The sequence below is a fragment of the Ahaetulla prasina genome, chromosome 2 (genome assembly GCF_028640845.1).
Source record: "Ahaetulla prasina isolate Xishuangbanna chromosome 2, ASM2864084v1, whole genome shotgun sequence".
NCBI lineage: Eukaryota > Metazoa > Chordata > Lepidosauria > Squamata > Colubridae > Ahaetulla > Ahaetulla prasina.
The window spans coordinates 84,785,392-84,806,528 of NC_080540.1; the positions used below are offsets into that span (position 1 = coordinate 84,785,392).

Consider the following 21,137-nt stretch of genomic DNA (forward strand, 5'->3'; position numbering starts at 1 on the left):
CATACAGGTACAGACACTGAATTTAATATATGCAAATATATTCCCAATGTATACATTAACACTTATATCCATTTTTCTGCCATGTAAGTGTTCTTCACATGGACATACTTGCACAAGTCCAATCATTCCTTTCCATCTTCACAAATACCTCTCAGTCAATACTTTCTTATACACACAGGTATAAGTATATTATACGTATATAATATACATATAATTTCTTTATATGTATATTGGCCACCATATACATATTAACTCTCAGTGCAAATGTATTGATCTGCACTCAGTTTTAGCAATCATTTCCCTGTATTCTGAAAGACACATCTTTATGGCTATAATTTATGAACAATTTGCTAGTTAGAGACATTTAGCCAGCCCCTACGGGTAAGCATGCAGAAAGTCTGAGGAGGTTTGAGGAAGATAATCTACATCCTTGCTTGGATTAAACAGATCTCTAATATTGTGTTTCCCTGAAAATATGACCTACCCCGAAAGTAAGTCCTAGCCTGATTTTTACACGTGTGCCCAATATAAGCCCTACCCCCAAAATAAAGTACACCAAGTTGTGTTGTGAAATGGCAACTGAAACTGCCAACTGAGAGGCATGCATCACATCAAATTTTGTGATCTTTGTATGATTGAGCCACTTTGGATTTACATCTGGCAACACTTACCCTTTATGCCTAGAAATAGCTACAGGGGAGGCTGCCTGAAATACAGCAGGACAGCATTGCCTTCTAGAACTCCATACCAAGATAGGTGATCATAATTCAACCCTTAATTGTGATTTCATTTACCAGTGTCTTTATAGGGGAGATGGGCAGCATCAAAAGTAATAAACAAACAAACAAACAAACAAACAAACTCATCCTCTCTAAGCTACCAAAAGGCTCCCCAAGGCTAAAAGGCTCCCCAAGATTCATCCCTATGAACAATTCCATTGAAAACAATTCCAGTTGGGAGTAACTAGAGTTTATGCTACATTTCTTTTGTTGTCCTGCCTAAAACCCAATCTGAGAATCCTTCTGGACAGATAGAGTGCTGTGTTCATGCTCTGGAGGATTTTCTATCCAATTGAAAAATGTGGATAAAAATTACCCAGAGCAGGCACACTCGGTCACATTCACGTTCACAGGATGAGCATTCATACCTACATTCACAGCTGCAAAGCACGCAAACGAATAACAGTCAACATACAGGTACAGACACTGAATTTAATATATGCAAATATATTCCCAATGTATACATTAACACTTATATCCATTTTTCTGCCGTGTAAGTGTTCTTCACATAGACATACTTGCACAAGTCCAATCATTCCTTTCCATCTTCACAAATACCTCTCAGTCAATACTTTCTTATACACACAGGTATAAGTATATTATACGTATATAATATACATATAATTTCTTTATATGTATATTGGCCACCATATACATATTAACTCTCAGTGCAAATGTATTGATCTGCACTCAGTTTTAGCAATCATTTCCCTGTATTCTGAAAGACACATCTTTATGGCTATAATTTATGAACAATTTGCTAGTTAGAGACATTTAGCCAGCCCCTATGGGTAAGCATTCAGAAAGTCTGAGGAGGTTTGAGGAAGATAATCTACATCCTTGCTTGGATTAAACAGATCTCTAATATTGTGTTTCCCTGAAAATATGACCTACCCCGAAAGTAAGTCCTAGCTTGATTTTTACACGTGTGCCCAATATAAGCCCTATCCCCAAAATAAGACCTAATTAAGACCCCGCCCACTCCAGGGTGCATGGGTAAAAATTAAACTAGGGTGGGAATGGTGGGTGGAGCTGCCCTACTACTTACCTTCGGACAGTTGCAACCAGATCCCTCACACCCTGACACCTGCCTTGCTGGTCCATTTCTTCTGCAGCTGGCAAGGCTTTCTTGAAGGCCTCTGCAACTGATAACAGAGCTCCGGATCAATCCAGAACTCTGTTATCGGCTGCTGAGGCCTTCAGGTAAGCCTTGCCGGCCGCAGAAAAAATTCCTGAAGGCCTCTGACAGTGAAAAGGAGGCGAGGGGTGATGTGAGCAAGTGAGGTGAGTCAGTGGACAACTCCACCCCCAAAAAAGATAAGACCTGGTGCCTTTTTGGTGGCAAAAAAAAATTATAAAACAGGGTCTTATTTTTGGAGAAACATGGGTATTCCCTTACTAGCCAAAGGACTGGATGAAATTTGAAATTGAAATTAAGTTGGAAATAGCAAGGAAGAAGTAAGAAAGTTTAAGGTTAGGAGCAAAATCTGCCTGATTTAGGGAAAAACTCTAGGAATGCAAGAATTTTGAATGGTAGCCAGAGTTCACTGAGCTTGAAAAGTGTTGGTATAAGACAGAAATATAAGTCTTATACTTGGTATAAATCTTCAATAGTTGCATCCCTGGATTTGTCATCAGAAGTTAATAACTCTGTGCAGCCAAGCAGAGAAAGGTCCCAAAAGATCTGGAGTGTCACTTCAAGGGTAAAATAATAATCTGATTTAATTGCTTCTTCAGAGAGTTAATCTTGAATTGCTCCTTTAGTAGATCAAAAAAAAAAATTAGGGGCTTTTAGACACTCAATCAGCTCAAGATCACAGCCTGTTGGGATGTCAAAGAACTGGAAAACACCAGGGAAGGGAGATTAAGGTTGAAGAATATTTAATTCCAAAGGTGGCAGTACTTGAGGAACCAACATTTTAAAAACTGCACTCTCTGCATGAGTTATCTTTCCATTTCACTAATAAAGGAGAGTATTTGAAGCAGGGTTGACATGAGACGTCCTTGGTGCTCTCTGAGCTTGCTTGTTTTTCTTGTAGACATTTCATTACCCAAACTACACAACAACATCAGGCTAGTAAGGAGTGCAGTTTGCTGTCAGTTTACATGATGGCTTGCCTGTCAGTGTTGCTGTGGGTGGTCTTAGAGATTCTTTGGTTGATCTGTTTGCTGTTGGCTTCTTTGGCTGTTGGCTGATGATGTTACCTAGTTACATGAATGAAACGTCTGCAAGAAAACAAGGAAGCTCAGAGAGCACCAAGGACCCTCATTTCCATTTTTAGGACTTACTGGGAGGTCTGGCTGGGGAGCCAATGAAGAATTTCAGGGAGGTAAGGTATATTTAACTGTAGAAATTGGTACAATCAGTGTCTTTCAAGATACAGTAAAGAGAAAGGAAGAAATCATATTGTGACCTACATCCTTAGCAAAGCACTCATTTTTACATTCAGTCATTTAATCACTCGGACACAGGCTCACAGGCAGTCACGCAGTGAGCTTACACACGAGTGGAAGAGTAGACTAAGACACACCAAAGCCAAGAGACATTATGGCAGGCACTCACTTGGATTTGTTCTCCTCATAGTGAGCACTGGTCTTAATGTATCTGGCCAGCTCTATCTGCATATCGCCGAATAAAGGAACCACCTGCAGCTGCTGGAAGAAAAAACAAGAAATGGTTTAAAGAAGGTAAAAAGGCTTCCTTTGGTATGAGTGTGACACATGGAGTAAAGGGGCATTTAACCACCAGAGGGGGCTAAAAGACTGAAAGAGTGTTCCTGACAATATTGGGAGGAGCAAAATAGTTTGTGAATTTCCATGGTGAAGCCGAGAAATATGAGTAATTAGGATGATTCAAATCAGGTCAGCACAATTTTTAGCTAGCAGTTTATTATCATTTTGCATGGAAATCAATCCTGTTGAAAACTACCTCTGCAAGATTTCTGAATGCCAGGTCTATTCGAAAACCACACCTTTTTTACAATATAGTACATTGGAACACTCCTGGATCATTAAGTGTTGGGGGGATATATTGAAAAAGAAATACTAATTGATGGTCTTGAGAAGGTTAATCTTATCAATGGGATCTATTAGAAAGAAGCAACCATGTCCCCATGGGTTCTAGGGTGAGGAATATAGGTAGTCCTCAACTTACAACCACAACTGAGCACAGCATTTCTGTTGCTAAGCGAGACATTTGTTAAGTGAATTTTTGCTCCATTTTATGACCTTTCTTGACACAGCTGTTAAGTGAATCACTGCAGTTGTTAAGCTAGTAAGATGATTGTTAAGTGAATCCGGCTTTCTCACTGACCTTGCTTGTCAGAAGGTTGCAAAGGGTGATCACATGACCCTGGGACAATTGTCATAAATATGAGTCAGTTGTCAAACAGCTGAATTTTGATCACATGACTGTGGGAATGCTGCAATGGTTGTGTCAAAAATGGTCATATATCACTTTTTTCAGTGTTGTTGTGACTTTGAACGGTCACTAAATGAACTGTTGTAAGTTGAAAATTACCTGTAGTGCTATCATATGAAAACAAAACAGTGGCTCTAAATTGTCTGGCCAAATACACAAGAGGATAGGACTTCTATTGCTTTAATAATTGCCTAAAAGAAGAATGTCAGCAGAATTAATAGAAGTGCATGAGCATTAAGTTCTCTTGCACCTGGTCATCCTAATATGATTGCCCTTAACCCAGGAAATATATCTTCACCTTTTGCTTCCTATTTTGCTTCCTGCTACCATACCCAGCCATCAATCGCAACACATATAGAAGCTTAGTATACAGACAGGAAGATGGAATTTCTGCTCTCATGACAAATCTTGAATCACATTATTTCGTTTATTAAATATGAAGCCAAGTCTTCTCAATTGCCTCAGATCATTATTGAGTCTCAGAGAACTAAAAAGGAAAATAGCTTTGGCTAACGAGAAAGGAAATTTAGAGTTGGTAAATTTTCAGTACATGATTATATGATTCGCTTGAAGCAATTACCTGAATTTTGATTACCATTTGTAGGTTGCAAAAATCTGAATCTCTGCTGCCATCTAATGAACATCTAGATTTTGCAACTCAAATATGGGTAGCCTTAAATATAATATAAAAACTGTTGAAAAACCTAACAGTAAAGATAACAGTAAAAATTATCTTAAAAATAATTTGAAATTATATGCCCATTTTTATTGACAAAAACAATAGAATAACAACAACAACAGATTTTTTTTTTCCTAAAAGGAAACTATAGTCTTCCAGGAGTGCTCCTGGATTAAACATGGTCAGATTTTGTTCAACAAAGTGACTTCTCCCAAAGGTGCTTTTCCCAAAAGGCAACTGGACTTTGTTTTCCCTTGAAGGCATTTCGTTTCTCATCCCAGAAGCTTCTTCAGTTCTTCTTCATTTCAGAACTGCAGAAGCTTCTTGGATGAGAAATGAAACGTCTTGAAGGGGAAAAAAAGGAAGTCCAGTTACCTTTTGGAAAAAGCATGTTTGGGACAACCATGATTTGGATGACTGAGAATCTCCACTTCTCATTTCCATCCTTCTCCAAAGAATGTTTTTGATTACAGTGATTTGTTTGAATTATTCACTGTACCCAAATAGAACTACATCATCAAACTATAAACTACATCATCAAAGTTGAATCAACCAATTAGCAGCCAGTTACTAACACAATAGGTTCTCTAAAGAGGCAGAGCTAAGATTGCTTTCACTGTGATTTTTTTTTTTTTTGGTAAAGTAAAATTTTTAACTTGCAGGTAGTTTTCATTTAATAGCCCCTTGTTCAGCAACCATTCAAAGTTACAACAGAGCTGAGGGGGACATATAACTAGACCTCATAGTCTCCGTGATCACATAAGTGATGACAATTTGGACACTTGGAAACCAACTTGCAATTATGACATTGCAGCGTTCTACGGTTGTATGTTCATATTTTACAACTTTCATTGTCAGCTTCAGACAAGCAATGTCAATGGGGTACTTGGCAGGAGATTACAAAGGGCGACCACATGACCATGGGCCATTGCAACCATGTGGGATTAGCCTAACAGTGGCAGCTGGGACTGCCAGAATTGCTCTTGTAAATTGGCATGGAGATTGTGCTTTATGATCGCATTGTTTAGCAATCCCAGTTACTGTGAGTTAAAAGGACTACCTGTATATGGAGACGTTATTAGGTATCTGAAGACTATAGAAGTCTAATTCAGATATTTAATACGTTTTACTTTAGATCAGGAGTGTCAAACTCAATTTCATTGAGAGCCACATCAGGGTTGTGTTTGACCTCAGGAGGCCGAGGTGGGTGTGGCCAGTTTGACATTATTCATGTCAGGGGCGCCTGTGGTGGCCCGAGTGTTCTGCCAGTGAAAACGGGTTCCCAAGCTCTATTTTCACTGGCAGAAGGTTGCAGGAGGCCGTCCCAGCTGAAAGCAGAGATTGGGAGCCCGTTTTCACTGGTAGAGGCAACACAGGGCGGTCCAGCACTGTTTCAAGGGTGGCCCTGCAGGCCAGATCTAAGCACCCCATGGGCTGAATCCAGCCCGCGGGCCTTGAGTTTGACACCCCTGGATTAGATTTATATTGTACTTGGCATAGATTTAACACTATTTTTAAACAGGTACAAGAATCCAATGGACTTTCATGCGATAATGACGACTCTAAACTTTGGGGTACCTCTCACTTTTGAAATTCTTGTACTCCAAATATTAAGCTTATAGAAGAAATTTCCATATTAATTTTTGACAAATGCAAGAAATTACTAATATCTGCATGCGGGAGGAAGAATGAAACATGTAAATCAGTTAATGTGTAGCTCACATTCACAGGCATATGATTGGATTGTGGAATTCTTTCTGGAACTAGGCATTAGCTTCAAGGAATGATGAAGTTGAACAAGTATACAAATATCTTAATTTAAAATCTGCTCTTTTAATTAATCAAGAACCTTAGCAGCCGCGACCTTGCTGGTGTGCTGAGACTAGACCGATAATGGATGATATATTCACCATATTCATGTTTCCTTCATTTGCTAAATGAAACACATATTGTTACGTTTGAACAGCAGTAGCTAGAATGTTAGTAATTAGTAATTAGAGGTGATGTACTATAGCCACCATGTAGTTTTGAGTTACACTTAACAATGGAAAGTACTCATTTTAATGAACTTGCAACAATAAGCATTTAGCAATGCTGCAAACTGAACTGCTAAAAAATAAGCCACTGGAGAGGGCACCTGAATGTTTACAGCAATCTGTTGCCTTGATAATAGGAACTATGTTTGGTTACTTATATACAATGGTTGCTATTTTGAAACTTTCAAAACTTCTGCAAACAATTGTAAACTTTAATTCTCAATTCACCTTTCACTTCTCCACAATTTTTCATCAGAAGAAATGTTACATCCCCTTTTAAAATTTACCACGGCATAAAAAAGTATAATAAAAGACAATATTGTTAAGAGCTAAATCAAGCAAGAGTGAAACAATCAGAACACTTTTTATGCAGTTCAGTTTTTAAATGACTTTGTTAAATAAAATAAAAATGATAATAAAGTTTCCCTCCAGTTGAGTTTAACTTCTGATGGCCTCACTGGTGATTTCTTTGGCATCTGTTCGGAGCTATATTCTTCTGGAAAGGTTTTTTTTTAAAAAAAGACTTCTCAATCTAGTCTCTTCTACAGTCTTGGCATTTTTGGATAGCTTCCACTGTTACACTATAGAACAGAAAGGATAGCATGACCTCCTAGCAGGTCCAGCCCTTCTTAACTTTCAAAGATCAGCCAAAGCCAGCATCATGATGTTTTTAAAAGTTTGGTACCAGCCTGAGAATAGTGCACAACTGAGCTTTTTTTAAAAAAAAGAGAGGACAGAGGGGAATATATCAGAAGAAAGAACCAACCAAATTATGTGTTTTACAGTCAGCCATTACAGTGAATTCCATAAGAACTTTCTTTCTTCTCTCCTTTATCCACACCTAATTTTACTCAGAAAATACCTGAATGGAAGTCACAGCTTTCATTTATTGATGTATGCGTCTCCATAAATATACATGCCCTGTATGTTTTTGTTTTAGTTCCCGCCTCTGTTATAATTTTGCGTATTCTCTTTTCTTTTTCCCCCTGTATTTAATTTAAAAACTGAAAATTAAAAACAAAAGTATCTGAATGGAAAAGCTTGTGCACAGTAACTCACATTCTATTAAGGAATTCACCATTATCTAAAAGATAATCAACCTATTGTCCTTATATATGTAACTATGTCCATTGCAGGAACAAGATTTCCCCCGAAGAAGGCAAGGTAAACAGAAGAATTCCTGTTTATGATGCATGTCCTGCTGTTGATTTTCAGGTTTTACAGTGCAGAGGTGAAATCTGGTAGATATGGAATTAATCTGTATGAATCTGATTTTAATCAGGACATTTTTTGCAGAAATATTAGCATGCTATTAAAACACACAGAATAAAACCCCCCTAATTGCTTATTTTCAATTGTGCAGCGGTAAAATATTCAGATGTTTGCGAGTCAATCGCACCTTAGGTGCCAGCATGTCAAATCCTCCTGTCTTTGCTTTATCTCTTAGACAGTACCAATACAGATAATTTCAGGTCCCTCTGGAAATAATCATGAACCAGAGCCAAGCCAGACACTGACCTTGAAGAATTTATCAATTTTGCTGAGGTTGATTCTCTTCTTGGCATCTAATTTGTAAATATTACTGACATTTCCATCCATCAGGTACAGACCAAAACCCATCACCTAAAAGAAAAAAATGAGCAACATCTGAATGTTCATCACAGTCATTTAATAGTTACTGTTTGAAAGAAGGAAAAGGGCATATTCCATGCACAAATTTTCAATTTAAAAAAATCCCCACATATAATATCTGAGACTACATTTACTCTGTGCCCAACCATAACATACTTTTGATTTCCAAAATTATAGGAAGCTTCCTTAAATTGCTTCAAAGTATTTGTCCAGTTGACTCAATATTGTCCACTCAGACTGGCAGCTGTTTTCTGAATGTAAAGTTATTTTACTCTGGCTTGCTTTTACAACTTCCATTTGCACTGCAACACTTTTTAAAAAGTGTTGCACACACACACAAGATTGGGACCTTTCTGTGACCCACAGGCTTCCATCCCTTAGATAAATAAAGGTTTTTCAACCTGACGCTGAAAAAGATTTGCAGGATTTTTTGAATGTATTTTTTAAAATAGTTTAATTTTTTTTTTTGAATAATCCAATAATTATCTTTTCATAAAGAAGTTAAAAATTAAATTAAATCTGTATAAAAGGAGAAAAATATCCCCCCCCCCCCGCACAAAAAACTCCACACCACGACATACATCATGAAAATAGGCATCACAAAGTACTTCAGATAAATTGAAAGATGGCTAAAATACATTTGCGGAGAATTGAAAGAAATTACCTTCAAGAGCATATGCTTCTCGCTGGGTGTCAAATACATCTTGTTTTCATAGTAATCCACACAGATGTTGACAATATCAGCCAACAGTTCTTCATAACCAGGGATCACTTCCAGCTGCTGATGCAGGCACTTAAAAAAAATTCCCACAAGACCCTCACTAATTTTCAATGAGAATGAAATAAAAGGTCGTAAAGTTTAATTTAGCATCTTCCTTGCAGTGTATAGGCAACAAATTAATTTAAGAATGTACTGCTTACATCAAGCACTGCATTTGCTCTAAATAGTTGTATGCAGTGCTGGGCAGTGTAAGAACGATTAAACATCTCTTTTCCTATAGCTACTGTATCCTACCATCTGCCTAGTCCCGATGTATTTCTGCTACCACCATTCTTCTTGAAAAGGCAATAGTTTTGACTTCTGCACTAGCCAATTCTACATTTAGTAGCTTGCAAAAGATAGTTGTTTACAAAGGGTGCAAAAAAAATAATTTAAGTGTTTGTGTAAAAAACGGAGTGGAGTTCTTGGTGCTCTCTGTTTCCCTATCCTCCATGAAACACATCCCCTCAGCAAAAAAACACCTGGTGCAGGGTAAGTTGCTATACATAAAGAGGCATGTGTGTTTCTATATATTTGTATGTGTGTGTGTGAACGTATCTGTTATAGAATAAAAAACACAGTATTTGGTTGCTATGGAAATGTGGTTAAAAAGCTTTGCATGGCATTTGCTATTTCATAGCACAGTGTTTGCTATTTCATGGAGTTGATGTATAAGTGCCATCTATACTGATTTCATAATGCCCAGTGCTTCATAAATAGTCCAAGCTGACTCATTTCCTATATAACAACTTGCAATTAAAAAGGCCCAAAGTCCCAAATACAAATATATTTCTTAAGATGTACTGTATTCTCCAAACTCAAGTCCAAAGCATACATGTCAGGCAGTGGTGGGATTCAGCCAGTTTGCACCCCTTCGGGAGAACCGGTTGTTAAGTTTCTGAGCAGTTTGGCAAATGGGTTGTTGGAAGAAATCATTAGGGCAGAGAACCGGTTGTTAAATTACTTGAATCCCAGCACTGATGTCAGGTCAAAGTAAACTTATTTAAATATCATAATATTTGTAAAAAGATAAAAAGATAAGAGAGAACATTTTACCTGAGTGATTCTATTATGGTTTGCTAGGAACATGGAGAGGTTCTGTGATTCCTGAATAGACTGAGGATCAGCCATTTTTCTTAAGAACTGAGCTGCTCTAAAAAAATAAGAGGAAATTCAATTTTGTTGATAACTTGGAAGACCATACCAGCACATTGCTGAGTAACACAGACTTATAAAAGGGTCCACAAAAGGAATACAAGAATGGCATTTCATTGTCTTTATTCCACTATAAATATATTTTGACACAAAATAGGATTTAGAAGCCTCTATTCCATGACTAAGTACTATTAACATTGGAAAAAGCACTGGCCTATTTCCAAAGTTCCCAGTAATAAGCCCTATTAAAATACATACGTATTAATCTCACCTTTTGTAAGCAGAATGGTCATTTTTGACACTACACTTCATGTTCTTCAGTTCATCCAAGACTGCAAACATATTGATAAACTTTCCTAATGTCAGTAGATACGCTTCTGAAACGAAGTCTTTCCTTCTCTCTGCATGGCACAAACGCTTGACCTCGCTACAGAATCGTTCAATGGCCTTTCTCTAAGAAATAGTAAGACAGCAGTAATTTAAAGAAGGATTAAAAGAGAAGGAACTGCCAGTAATGGGTGAGAAATGAGGCTTTATTAAGTACATGAGATTCTACCATCTCCAGTCTAAGCTTGAACCTGCCTTACTTCCACCTCCTAAAGGGTTAAAGGAAGTTGTCATTTATTCATGCAGTTGATCTGTTGTCCTCAACATACCTAGCATTCTAAGAAACTAAAAATGGGAATTAGCCCAAACTGTGACATCCAGAAAATACTCCCAACAAGCTGAGGAAATACTATGAAGCATCCCAGTGCTTGGAGAATGGAAAAAGAAGGGATTCTTTTGGCTATGCTAAATGTATCATTTTTGAACACCAGCTCTTATGCCTTGTTTTCCTTGTGGATATGTGTGTGGTGGCTGATTTATATTTTTTTCCTGGTTTTGCTTTCAGCATGATGCCTATCTTGTTTTCTTTGTTTCTATTTTTTTTAAGAAAGTATATGCTGGAGATACTTTCTTTAGCATCCACCCAATAGCCTGCTGTCCCCACACTATGGGGATGAATTTTGTGAGCTCTGGCCTTGATTCTGATTTTTTTTTCATTTGGTAGTTGAATTATTTGCCTTTTCTTAAAAGCCTCACCAAATTACCTGTTTGAAAACTGACATTTTGTTATTTACTATTCCTCTAAATAATTTAACTAAGCAAATATTTTCCTCAGTTTGCACTAGATCCTGAATTGGCACATTGTCAAACTTTTAAGGAGACCCATCAACCCAAAGGTTTTGGGGACACCTACAGTTTCTCCTGTGAGAAAAGAATAGCTGAATGGTGCCTTTAGTCTGGCACTCACACACATAATTTCATTTGCTGAAAATTGTATTAAATGGAGTGGTGGAAAAAAATAAGATTCAATTGACAAGGGAATTTCAAGCAAGAAACTAGAATCTGTATTCCTCTTCTGTTTAATTCTTTTAAAGTCTGTCTAATTTTAGATATGATAATAGATAAATATACTTAAGTTAGAAAGGAAAATAAACCCATATCTGAGCAGAATGGTACTTCATGTGACACAATTAAGCAAAAAGTGACCACCACACAATAATATTTTTATTCGATGGTATCCCCTAATTGTGTGTTTATGCATTTTGAGTAGCCCACAACTATGATACTTTTAAAATATAAAGTATTTAAAGTATTTCTCCTGTTATTTTCAGTTTAGTCTGTTTCTATCATATTATCTTCCAACTTAAAAGGCTTTCATTATCCGGGGTCATATCCTTGGGTTTGCTTATTTGGACTATGATTTGCGGTGCAGTTAAACATCTTTCAAAACCGATCACAATGAACCTCACATTAGATTAGAGAATGGTTTTCCCACATCTGTGTAACTAGTCTTTTTAGGCAAGCAGAAGGAAAGGTCAGCCAATATTGACAGGAACTGGAGTACTGTCTGTGTGGCATCCAATAACACTCATTTGTTGACAAAATGGCAAAGGGACTGAATGCTAGCTTTTCCCGACACTATCAAATACGCCTCTGGAGAGAGTACTGTGTCTTTCAAAACAATTTGGGAAGTGCAGACGTATATATGGATGGGAATGGATAGAGTCAGCAGAAATTTGTTCATATAATTTTAGATATTGCCCTCTTTTACTAATTAAAGCAAAATAAGATTGGGTAAGTTTACTGCAAAAATTGTATTTTGTTTATTTATTTTATTTATCAAATTTATCAGTTTCCCATCTTACCACAGGGTAACTCTGGACCAAGGAACAACAGAAGATCTACTTTTATTTGTTCAGTATCTGTACAGACAGGGTTTTCCACAATAATAAGTGACGAGGACCGAAGCATAGGAATTTGGAACACCTACCTGAAAGTACATGAACTTCATGAGTTTTGTCACTTCTGGTTCTAAGACTTCCACTGTCTTCTCATAAATCTCTACTCGGTTTGGTTGCTCATTACACTTTACCTGAAAGTTAACGTAATAATTTGATATTAGTAGTGCTCATAGACATCGTGAAGAAGATCCATGGACACAGAGGGAGATCATTTCTAAAAGGATAGTTTGACAGTCTTATGTAGCAAAAACAAAAGATCTTGGAGTGCTTTTCAGATAAAACCAATTTAGAATGTGAGGGGCTTTCATAGACAAATCATAATCAGTTGTCAGATAAAAGTCTTCTAAATGAGAAAAATGCAAAGATTGTCAGAAAGTAATTAGTACTAGGAATGATATTCCATCATTTCACTGATCACACTTTTCTACAATTTGTTCTCTAGATCAGAATGAACCAATGTTGCTGATGCTTACTTCGTTTATTACGTTAATGTATACATTTTTCTTGCCAAAGAATAGCATTCACAAGCTTTTCAGAAGCCAAATACTTCTATGCCTTTTACATTTAGCTTGCTGAAAACCCATTTCTTCATTCCAGCCTCCTTGATATGAATGTTCTGGGGAAAGCATAATAATGCATTCTACTTACTATAATTGTATTTGTTGATTTTATTACATATTTTATTAGCTGTGCATACTATTCTAGATACATCTAACATTATAACGCAATGTAAAATAGATTATTATGGTTGGTTACGCAGTCAGCCAGATGTTTAGATTGGATTTGGCATTTTGGTTCACCTATCAAGTGTCAAGTCAATTAACTGCAGGATGAAAGCTTCTTAATTGAAGGTTATGGAGTTTAATCTACCCAATGGAATGGTCCATTGTGAGTTTGTAGTATTTTTCCTCCAATTTCCCAGTCTAGGATTGACTGGCCCAAATTCACCCAACCAGAATCTGTGTTTAGGAGTAGGCTAGTACCTGTGTCTTTACACTCTAATCCAGCACTACAATGGCTGTCCATAGTAGATTAAATAAGAAATAAAATCATCTGAGTGAATGTTCATCTATTAATGATTTGTTCCTTTGGAAATAAATACTGGTCACAGTATCGTTATTCACAGTGGGTCATTATTCTATAAGTTATTAGAGTGTCTATAAGTTATTAGAGTCTGAGAAAAATAAAAGCTTATGGCATTCTTTGAGTATCTTTCAATTTCTTCTTGACAGAAACTTCTCTCTGATTGAAGTGGATTACAATTTAATTTGACATCTTACCTGGGGAATAGCTCTGGAACAGCTCCTCCAAGTATAAAGCATTACCGCATATTCGTGCCCTTCCTCCAGCATCTCATTCTGAAACACATTGGGACAATGTAACAGCGCTAGTTGTCACATATCAGTCTATTCTGCATCCCCATAGTCAGCTCTGGATCACCTGATACCTACCATGCTAGAATGCACTGTTGCTTGTTCAATGTATCTAGCAATACCAGTTACAAAAGCATTTCTATCTTCAAAATTTGTATCAAAGTTGGCCTGAAAGCAGATAAAGAAATAATTAGATATTCTTTTTATTTAGATTTTCATTTGATTTCAGAGATTTTCCACTGTCCTATTGTAGGAATTATAGTATCAATGTGCAACCAGTTAAAATGGAAAATACAAAACTATAATAAAAACTATAATAATGCATAAAAACCTATAATAATGCATAAAAATTAAGCAGTTGTCAGATAACAGAATATAGTTACCTATCTATCTCAATATTTTAAAAAAGCTATCAGTGAACAAAATTACTGTATCAATAAGATAAAGTCAGAACAAAACCAAGAAAAAATGGAAATAAATATTAGCTTTACAGTGATTTAGCTGCTTGGCTAAGATCAAGTGTACATTGCATTATATAATGATAACTGCACATATCATTTGATCACTTGGGCATATATATAACTACAATCTACTAATCTATGTACGGAACCTAGAGTGGACAGTTTAAAAAGACATTCAGTTTTATAATATATTTATCGATATTTACCTTATTAAAAATTGCATTTTTTGCATTTATTGGTAGAAATGAAATTGATACTAGAGCTTCTCACAACTCTTTTATGGGATCCTAAGATCACGCTTTAAGAAGCACTGCTATGGATTATATGAGCACAGAGATGTACTGAACTTGAAGAAGAAGCAATAGAACTGTTCTATAATAAACAATGGCTTGTGTTTATCATAACAGCAAAAAACATATTTTGATATTAGGAGCATGGTTTAGCCAAGCTTGTACCTCTTAAAAGTTTGCATAACAACGAATGTTAAATGCTTTGTCAAAAGAAGCCAGTTCATATAATTTCCACTAATCTTTCTCCACCAGATTCATACAAGACAGTTTTGCAGTAAATTAAAATAAAAGAAGAACCAAAAATTTCCAAACTCCTGAAGGAGGGAAAATATGAGTACAAAGAGAACATCAACTTGTTTCTATGCCACTAAATCAGAATACAGCTTTACAGCCAAACTATCCCATGGTTAACATTCTTATCCTACTTCTTTAAGTCTTTTTTTGCTTGTCCTCTTCCACCTTATTCTATCTGCCTCTTGGAACTCTCCAATATTTTTTCCTTTGACAAACTTTCTTCTTCTCTTCAAAGCATGATTGATGAGTTACTTCAAGGTCTGATTCTAAGGAAATATTGGTTACCTGGTACATAATGGATGATGGAGGTGGCTCAATGCATGGCTGCTGATCTGGTAATGGCAGCTCCTCCAGGAGGTCCACATTGGACAGAGCATCTTCCAGGGTTACGTGAGTTGTCATGGTTCCCAGCTTTTAGACCCACTAAAACAACAATAACAAGTGCTTATATTATAGAACTGAAATAGAAATACACAACTATAGAATGAGTACTGAAGGAAATCAGGCAACAGCAAAATGTGACTGTTTTTGATGAATTCTAGTGATATCTTAGGCTAAATAGCTGGATGACGTTTAGGAGTACAAAAGCCTTCAGTATGAAAGTGTCTATGGAGATTCTCTGTCATCCAGGTCATGGTTGTCCCAAAGGTGCAACTCAGTGGTGAAATGCTTCCGGTTCGCACCGGTTTGGGCGAACTAGTAGTGATAAAAGCTATCGGTTTGGGAGAACCAATAGTAAAAAAAAGTTATCTGTCCATCTGAACCGGTATTTCTGATGATCAGCTGTGCCACATGGAAATCCTGCTTTCTAGCAAATCTAAATCATGCAGCACAGCTGTTTCCCTCTCACTATTCTACTTACCCTGTTAAGTTTTTGGCATGCACTATGCATGTGCGTGCACAGCATGCGTTTGGCGTGCACAGCACGCATTTGGTGCGCATGCATGGACAGCGAACCGGTGGCAATCCGCAGAGGATTTCACCACTGGTGCAATTGGCCTTTCTGTTTTTTCTTCAAAGGAAGGCAGTAGCCTTAACATTGAAGTTTACAGTAAACCCACACACACAGATCACTCTTTAGATTTTGATTCCACCCACCCACTGGAGCACAAAATAGGAGTCATCAGAACCCTACACCACTCTATACCACCAAGCTGAAGGTCTGGCTACCAGCAAAGATGGGGGGAAAAAAGAACCAAAACACATCAAGGAAGTCCTCAGAACATGTGGCTATCTCAAGTAGGCCTTCATCAAATCTCAAAAAAGACCCTGCAGAAGCTCCTCTACAATAGACAATGGAGAGGACAATAAACAAAGCAATGTCATTCCATATGTTGCAGGAATATCGTAAAAACTCAGGAGGATCTTCAGCCAACACAACATACATGCACAGTTCAAACCCAAGAATACACTACGGCAGAAGTTTGTCCACCCAAGGATAAAACACTCAGACACAAACTGAACAACATGGTATTTGCAATGAATGCAGTGAGCCATGTGCAGATTTTTACATTGGGGAAACAAAACAACCACTTTTATAAATGCATGGCACAACATAGGAGAACAAACCCATCAGGACAAGAGTCAGCAGTCCATCTGCATTTAAAAGACAAAGACCATTCTTTTGAAGACAGCAAAGTCCACATTTTGGACAGAAAGGACTGCTGCTTGGAAAGAGGGGTCAAAGAGGCCATCTATGTCAAAACTGAACATCCAACATCATCTATCTTCACTCTAAAACACAGTTCTTTCAACAGTTCCAAGAAACAGTTCCACATCAAACAAGAAGAAGACCTTCTGCGCACAAAATCCAATCGTGCTTTCTATAATTTTGTAAACAACAAACTTAAAGACTCGAGATCCATCCCATCCCTAAAAGGATCTAATGGTTAAGAATGCAATGATGAAACAGTTAAAGCAAACCTCTTTAACACATTCTTCCGTTCAGTCTTTGTTAACAGTGATGGATCATACCCAACATTCCCCAGTCGTACCAACAATGATTACAATGATCTAACACAAATAGATTTCACAGAAGATAATGTTGAAAAGGCACTTCGCAGACTGAAACCATCTCTATCTATTGGACCTGATGGTCTATGTGCATACTTCTTAAAAAAGCTTTCTACTGTTATAGCAGAACCCCTAAGCATAATCTTTTAAAAATCTTTCAGGACCAGCTCCCTTCCCAAACTATGGTCACTAGCCACAGTCATCCCTGTCTTCAAAAAAGGAGACCCCAGCCTAGTTGAAAACTACAGACCAATTTCTTTATGCTGCGCCACCTGCAAAGTAATGGAATCAATCATCAACCAATCCATCACCCTCCACCTAGAAACAAACAACCTACTCTCTAATAAACAATTTGGTTTCAGAAAAAAATTATCCTGTAATTTATAACTTCTTCACTGCAAAAACATATGGACTACAAATCTTGATCAGGGCAAAGCAATAGATGCAATTTACATAGACTTCTGTAAAGCTTTTGACTCAGTGGTACATGACAAACTTCTTCTAAAACTAAAATCCTACGGCATCTCCAGACCCCTCCATAACTGGTTAACTGCGTTCCTATCAAACAGGCAACAAGTGGTCAAAATAGGCAGTGCCCTATCAAATCCTGCTCCTGTTAATAGCGGTGTCCCCCAAGGCAGCATTCTAGGACCAACACTCTTCATATTATACATTAATGACCTCTGTGACCATATTATAAGAAATTGTGTTCTCTTCACTGATAATGTTAAACTATTAAACAGTACCAACAATGCGGCTACCCTTCAAAAAGACCTTGACTTTGTGTCGGAATGGTCAAAAATTTGGCAACTCCAAATCTCAACCAACAAATGCTCTGTCTTACGCATTGGAAAAAAGAATCCAAACACTAAATACATATTGATGGACATGACCTTGTAGATGACCCTTACCCTGTCAAAGACCTTGGAGTTTTCATATCAAAAGATCTAAGTGCCAAAGCCCACTGCAACTACATTGCCAAAAAGGCTTTAAGAGTTGTAAACCTAATCTTGTGTAGCTTCTTCTCCAGAAAGATTACACTACTAACCAGAGCATACAAAATATTTGTTAGACCAATTTTGATTACAGCTCGCCTGTCTGGAACCCACACTTCATTTCGGACATTAATACAATTGAGCGTGTCCAGAAATATTTTACAAGAAAAGTTCTCTACTCCTGTTGTGCCTCGCTCGCTCCCCCCGCCGCAGCCGGGCCCCTCTTATCTCCTGTCAGACGCTGATAGTGCTGAAGAATGTCCTGGCATGCCTCCAGCCCCCAGCCCTGGCACCATGCCCGGACAAAGCAAACAAACAAACCTCCCTCCGATAGCATGTGCGCCTGAAGCCAGCCACGAGCTGGGATTACCAACAGCTGGAGACGAAACGATGCAATGGATAGATCCATGCTTCCGGAGAATGGAGAGGCGACGTCACCAAAAGGAAGGGAGGGGCAGGCCTGGATAAGTGGTGAGTCATGGAGCCATACCCCATGGCCTATATAAAGGATCTGCTTTCTGGCATTATCTGAGTCAGGCAAAGTCTAATCTGGATTGCTGAAGTCACACCTTGGATTCCTGCCTGCCCTGAGAACTCTGATAGGACTTTGGCAGAGCTGCGGAGGCACGCTTGATACGGACTTCCCCAACCCGGCCGTCAGAGGAGTGGGACACGACAACTCCTCTGATTACAACAAAATACCTTATGCCACCAGACTTGAAATCCTGGGTTTAGAAAATTTAGAACTCCGCCGCCTTCAACATGACCTGAGTTTAACTCATAAAATCATCTGCTACAATGTCGAACATGACTTCAGCTTCAAGCACAACAATACACAAGCACACAATAGATTTAAACTTAAAGTGAACCGCTCCAATCTTGATTGTAGAAAATATGACTTCAGTAACAGAGTTGTTAATGCCTGGAATGCACTACCTGACTCCGTGGTCTCTTCCCAAAATCCCCAAAGCTTTAACCAAAGACTATCTACTGTTGACCTCACCCCATTCCTAAGAGGTCTGTAAGGGGCGTGCATAAGAGCACCAGCGTGCCTACCGTTCCTGTATCCAATTTGTATGGTTATTTCATGCTTATACTTATATTGTTGTGTCTGACAAATAAATAAAATAAAAATAAAGTGTTACATCCATTTGCACTATTCAGGTGACCCTGATGACACAGATAAACCTCCAGGTGGCCTCAATGACTCTCTAAAAGAATGCAAATGACTACCTGTCTGCAAGGAGTACAAATCCTTCCATTCCGCACCATCCAGTCAGAGCGGAAGAATGAGAAATGAAATATTTTCAAAGAAAAACCAGTAAGTCCAGTTGCCTCTTGATAAAGCACTTTTGGGACTTCTGTGTGAAACTGATTAAAAGGTGGTCAGTTTCAAGAAGCAAAGAAAGGGAGCCCAGGATTCTAATCAACTAATTAAGGCCATATAGCTGATATTATTAACTTACCCTTAGCACTTAGGGAAGCGCTATGCTGCAGATAAAAGCAGCTCAGGAAGAGATAGCTTGTTTAAGCAATTTCTCCACCTTGCAACATGGGCAAAAAGGAGGGGAAAAGAGCACATGACTGTAGGAGAGAACTTATCTGCACAAGATGGCAATAACTACTGGTCTTCTCAGCATTCTGAGTCATGTGTTCACTTAGTAACCATGTTTTTATAACCCTGTCATTGGAACAGAAAGTGGTCAGCCAATGAAGAGAGAGGGTATAAGCTAAACTACTAATAAAAGTGTGCCAATCCAAAGATATATATCAAATGATTTCTCTCCTGTGACTGATTTGGTTTTTTCCTCTCTCCCTCATGCAGAGGAGAGAGATTTGAGAGGAAGGGATTACAAGAGAATAAGTAAACATGCAATATGAAATACATCTAGCTGTTTGCATAGTATGCTTGCGATGGCTGGTGTCGCTGCATTACTTTTCATGTGTATTCCCCACGGTGCCTACTTACTCTCTTGTAATCTTTTCCTCTCCAATGAATGTAAATACAATCATTAATTTCCTTCTTCTAATTATCCCATCACCAGGTGGACATTCCGAAGGGAAAAGAAGTGGTTAGGAGGCAAACAAAAGTGAAAGGTGTGAATTTTATTAGTTTTGTCAGTTTCAAACCAACATCCTAGTACCAGGGTGAGCATTTCAAAGGGTAGGGAAGTGAGAAAATGGAAAGTACAATTACAGTAACATGATTTCCCACTTATGACTGCTTCACTTAAAAGAGATGTTGGTAGAATCTATATTCAAAGAAACCAATTAATCGGGGAAAACTGCAAAGCTATTTAGAAAAATATGGGGTGAAAATTGATCAAACATATAAGGAATTGATGGAAGAAGATATAACACAAGATGAGATTAATGGAATTATACAAAAAATAAAATTAGGGAAAGCTCCAGGTGAGGATGGATTACCTGCTGAGTTCTATAAAGAATTTAAAGAATTAATAATACCAAGATTGCAAAAATTATTCAATGGAATATTACATGGTGGAGAAGTACCTTCGTCATGGAATAGAACGGTGATATCCCTAATTCCTAAACCAGATAAAGATTTAGAAAGGATTGAGTCCTATCGGCCCATTTCTTTAATTAATCAGGATGCAAAGATATTTACTGCTATTATAAGTAATAGATTAAATAGATTTATAGATAGATATATAAGTTATAATCAAGTAGGTTTTGTGAAGGGTAGATACATGAGTGATATTGTTAGAAGAGTATTAAATATTATAGATGTAGCTGAATATAATGGTGATAAAATTGGTATAGTATCATTGGATATTTTTAAAGCTTTTGATTCTGTACAATGGGAAACTATTAAAGTAATTGTGGAGGCTTTAGGCTTTGGTAATAAGTTTATACATGTTATTTCAAAATTGTATCAAAAAAGCAGTGCAAGAGTGAAGGTGAATGGAATATTAACTGAAGAGATAAAATTAGAAGCTG

General features: G+C 37.6%; 1 protein-coding gene across 2 annotated transcripts in view; it reads right to left on the reverse strand.

Moving 5' to 3' along the window:
* CYFIP2 (cytoplasmic FMR1 interacting protein 2) overlaps positions 1-21,137 on the reverse strand; it is a 65,195-nt gene that overhangs the window by 27,814 nt on the left and 16,244 nt on the right. Inside the window, exons 2-10 of one of the 2 annotated variants that reach the window (XM_058172626.1) lie at positions 15,454-15,591; positions 14,202-14,291; positions 14,031-14,108; positions 12,780-12,881; positions 10,734-10,915; positions 10,364-10,460; positions 9,212-9,340; positions 8,434-8,538; positions 3,343-3,431 (exon numbers count right to left, since the gene is read on the reverse strand). In XM_058172626.1, coding sequence (XP_058028609.1) covers positions 3,343-3,431; positions 8,434-8,538; positions 9,212-9,340; positions 10,364-10,460; positions 10,734-10,915; positions 12,780-12,881; positions 14,031-14,108; positions 14,202-14,291; positions 15,454-15,570 — 989 coding nt within the window. In that variant the 5' untranslated portion in view covers positions 15,571-15,591. Of the gene's footprint in view, positions 1-3,342; positions 3,435-8,433; positions 8,539-9,211; positions 9,341-10,363; positions 10,461-10,733; positions 10,916-12,779; positions 12,882-14,030; positions 14,109-14,201; positions 14,292-15,453; positions 15,592-21,137 lie in introns of both variants that reach the window. The other variant, XM_058172625.1, reaches the window with a different exon arrangement.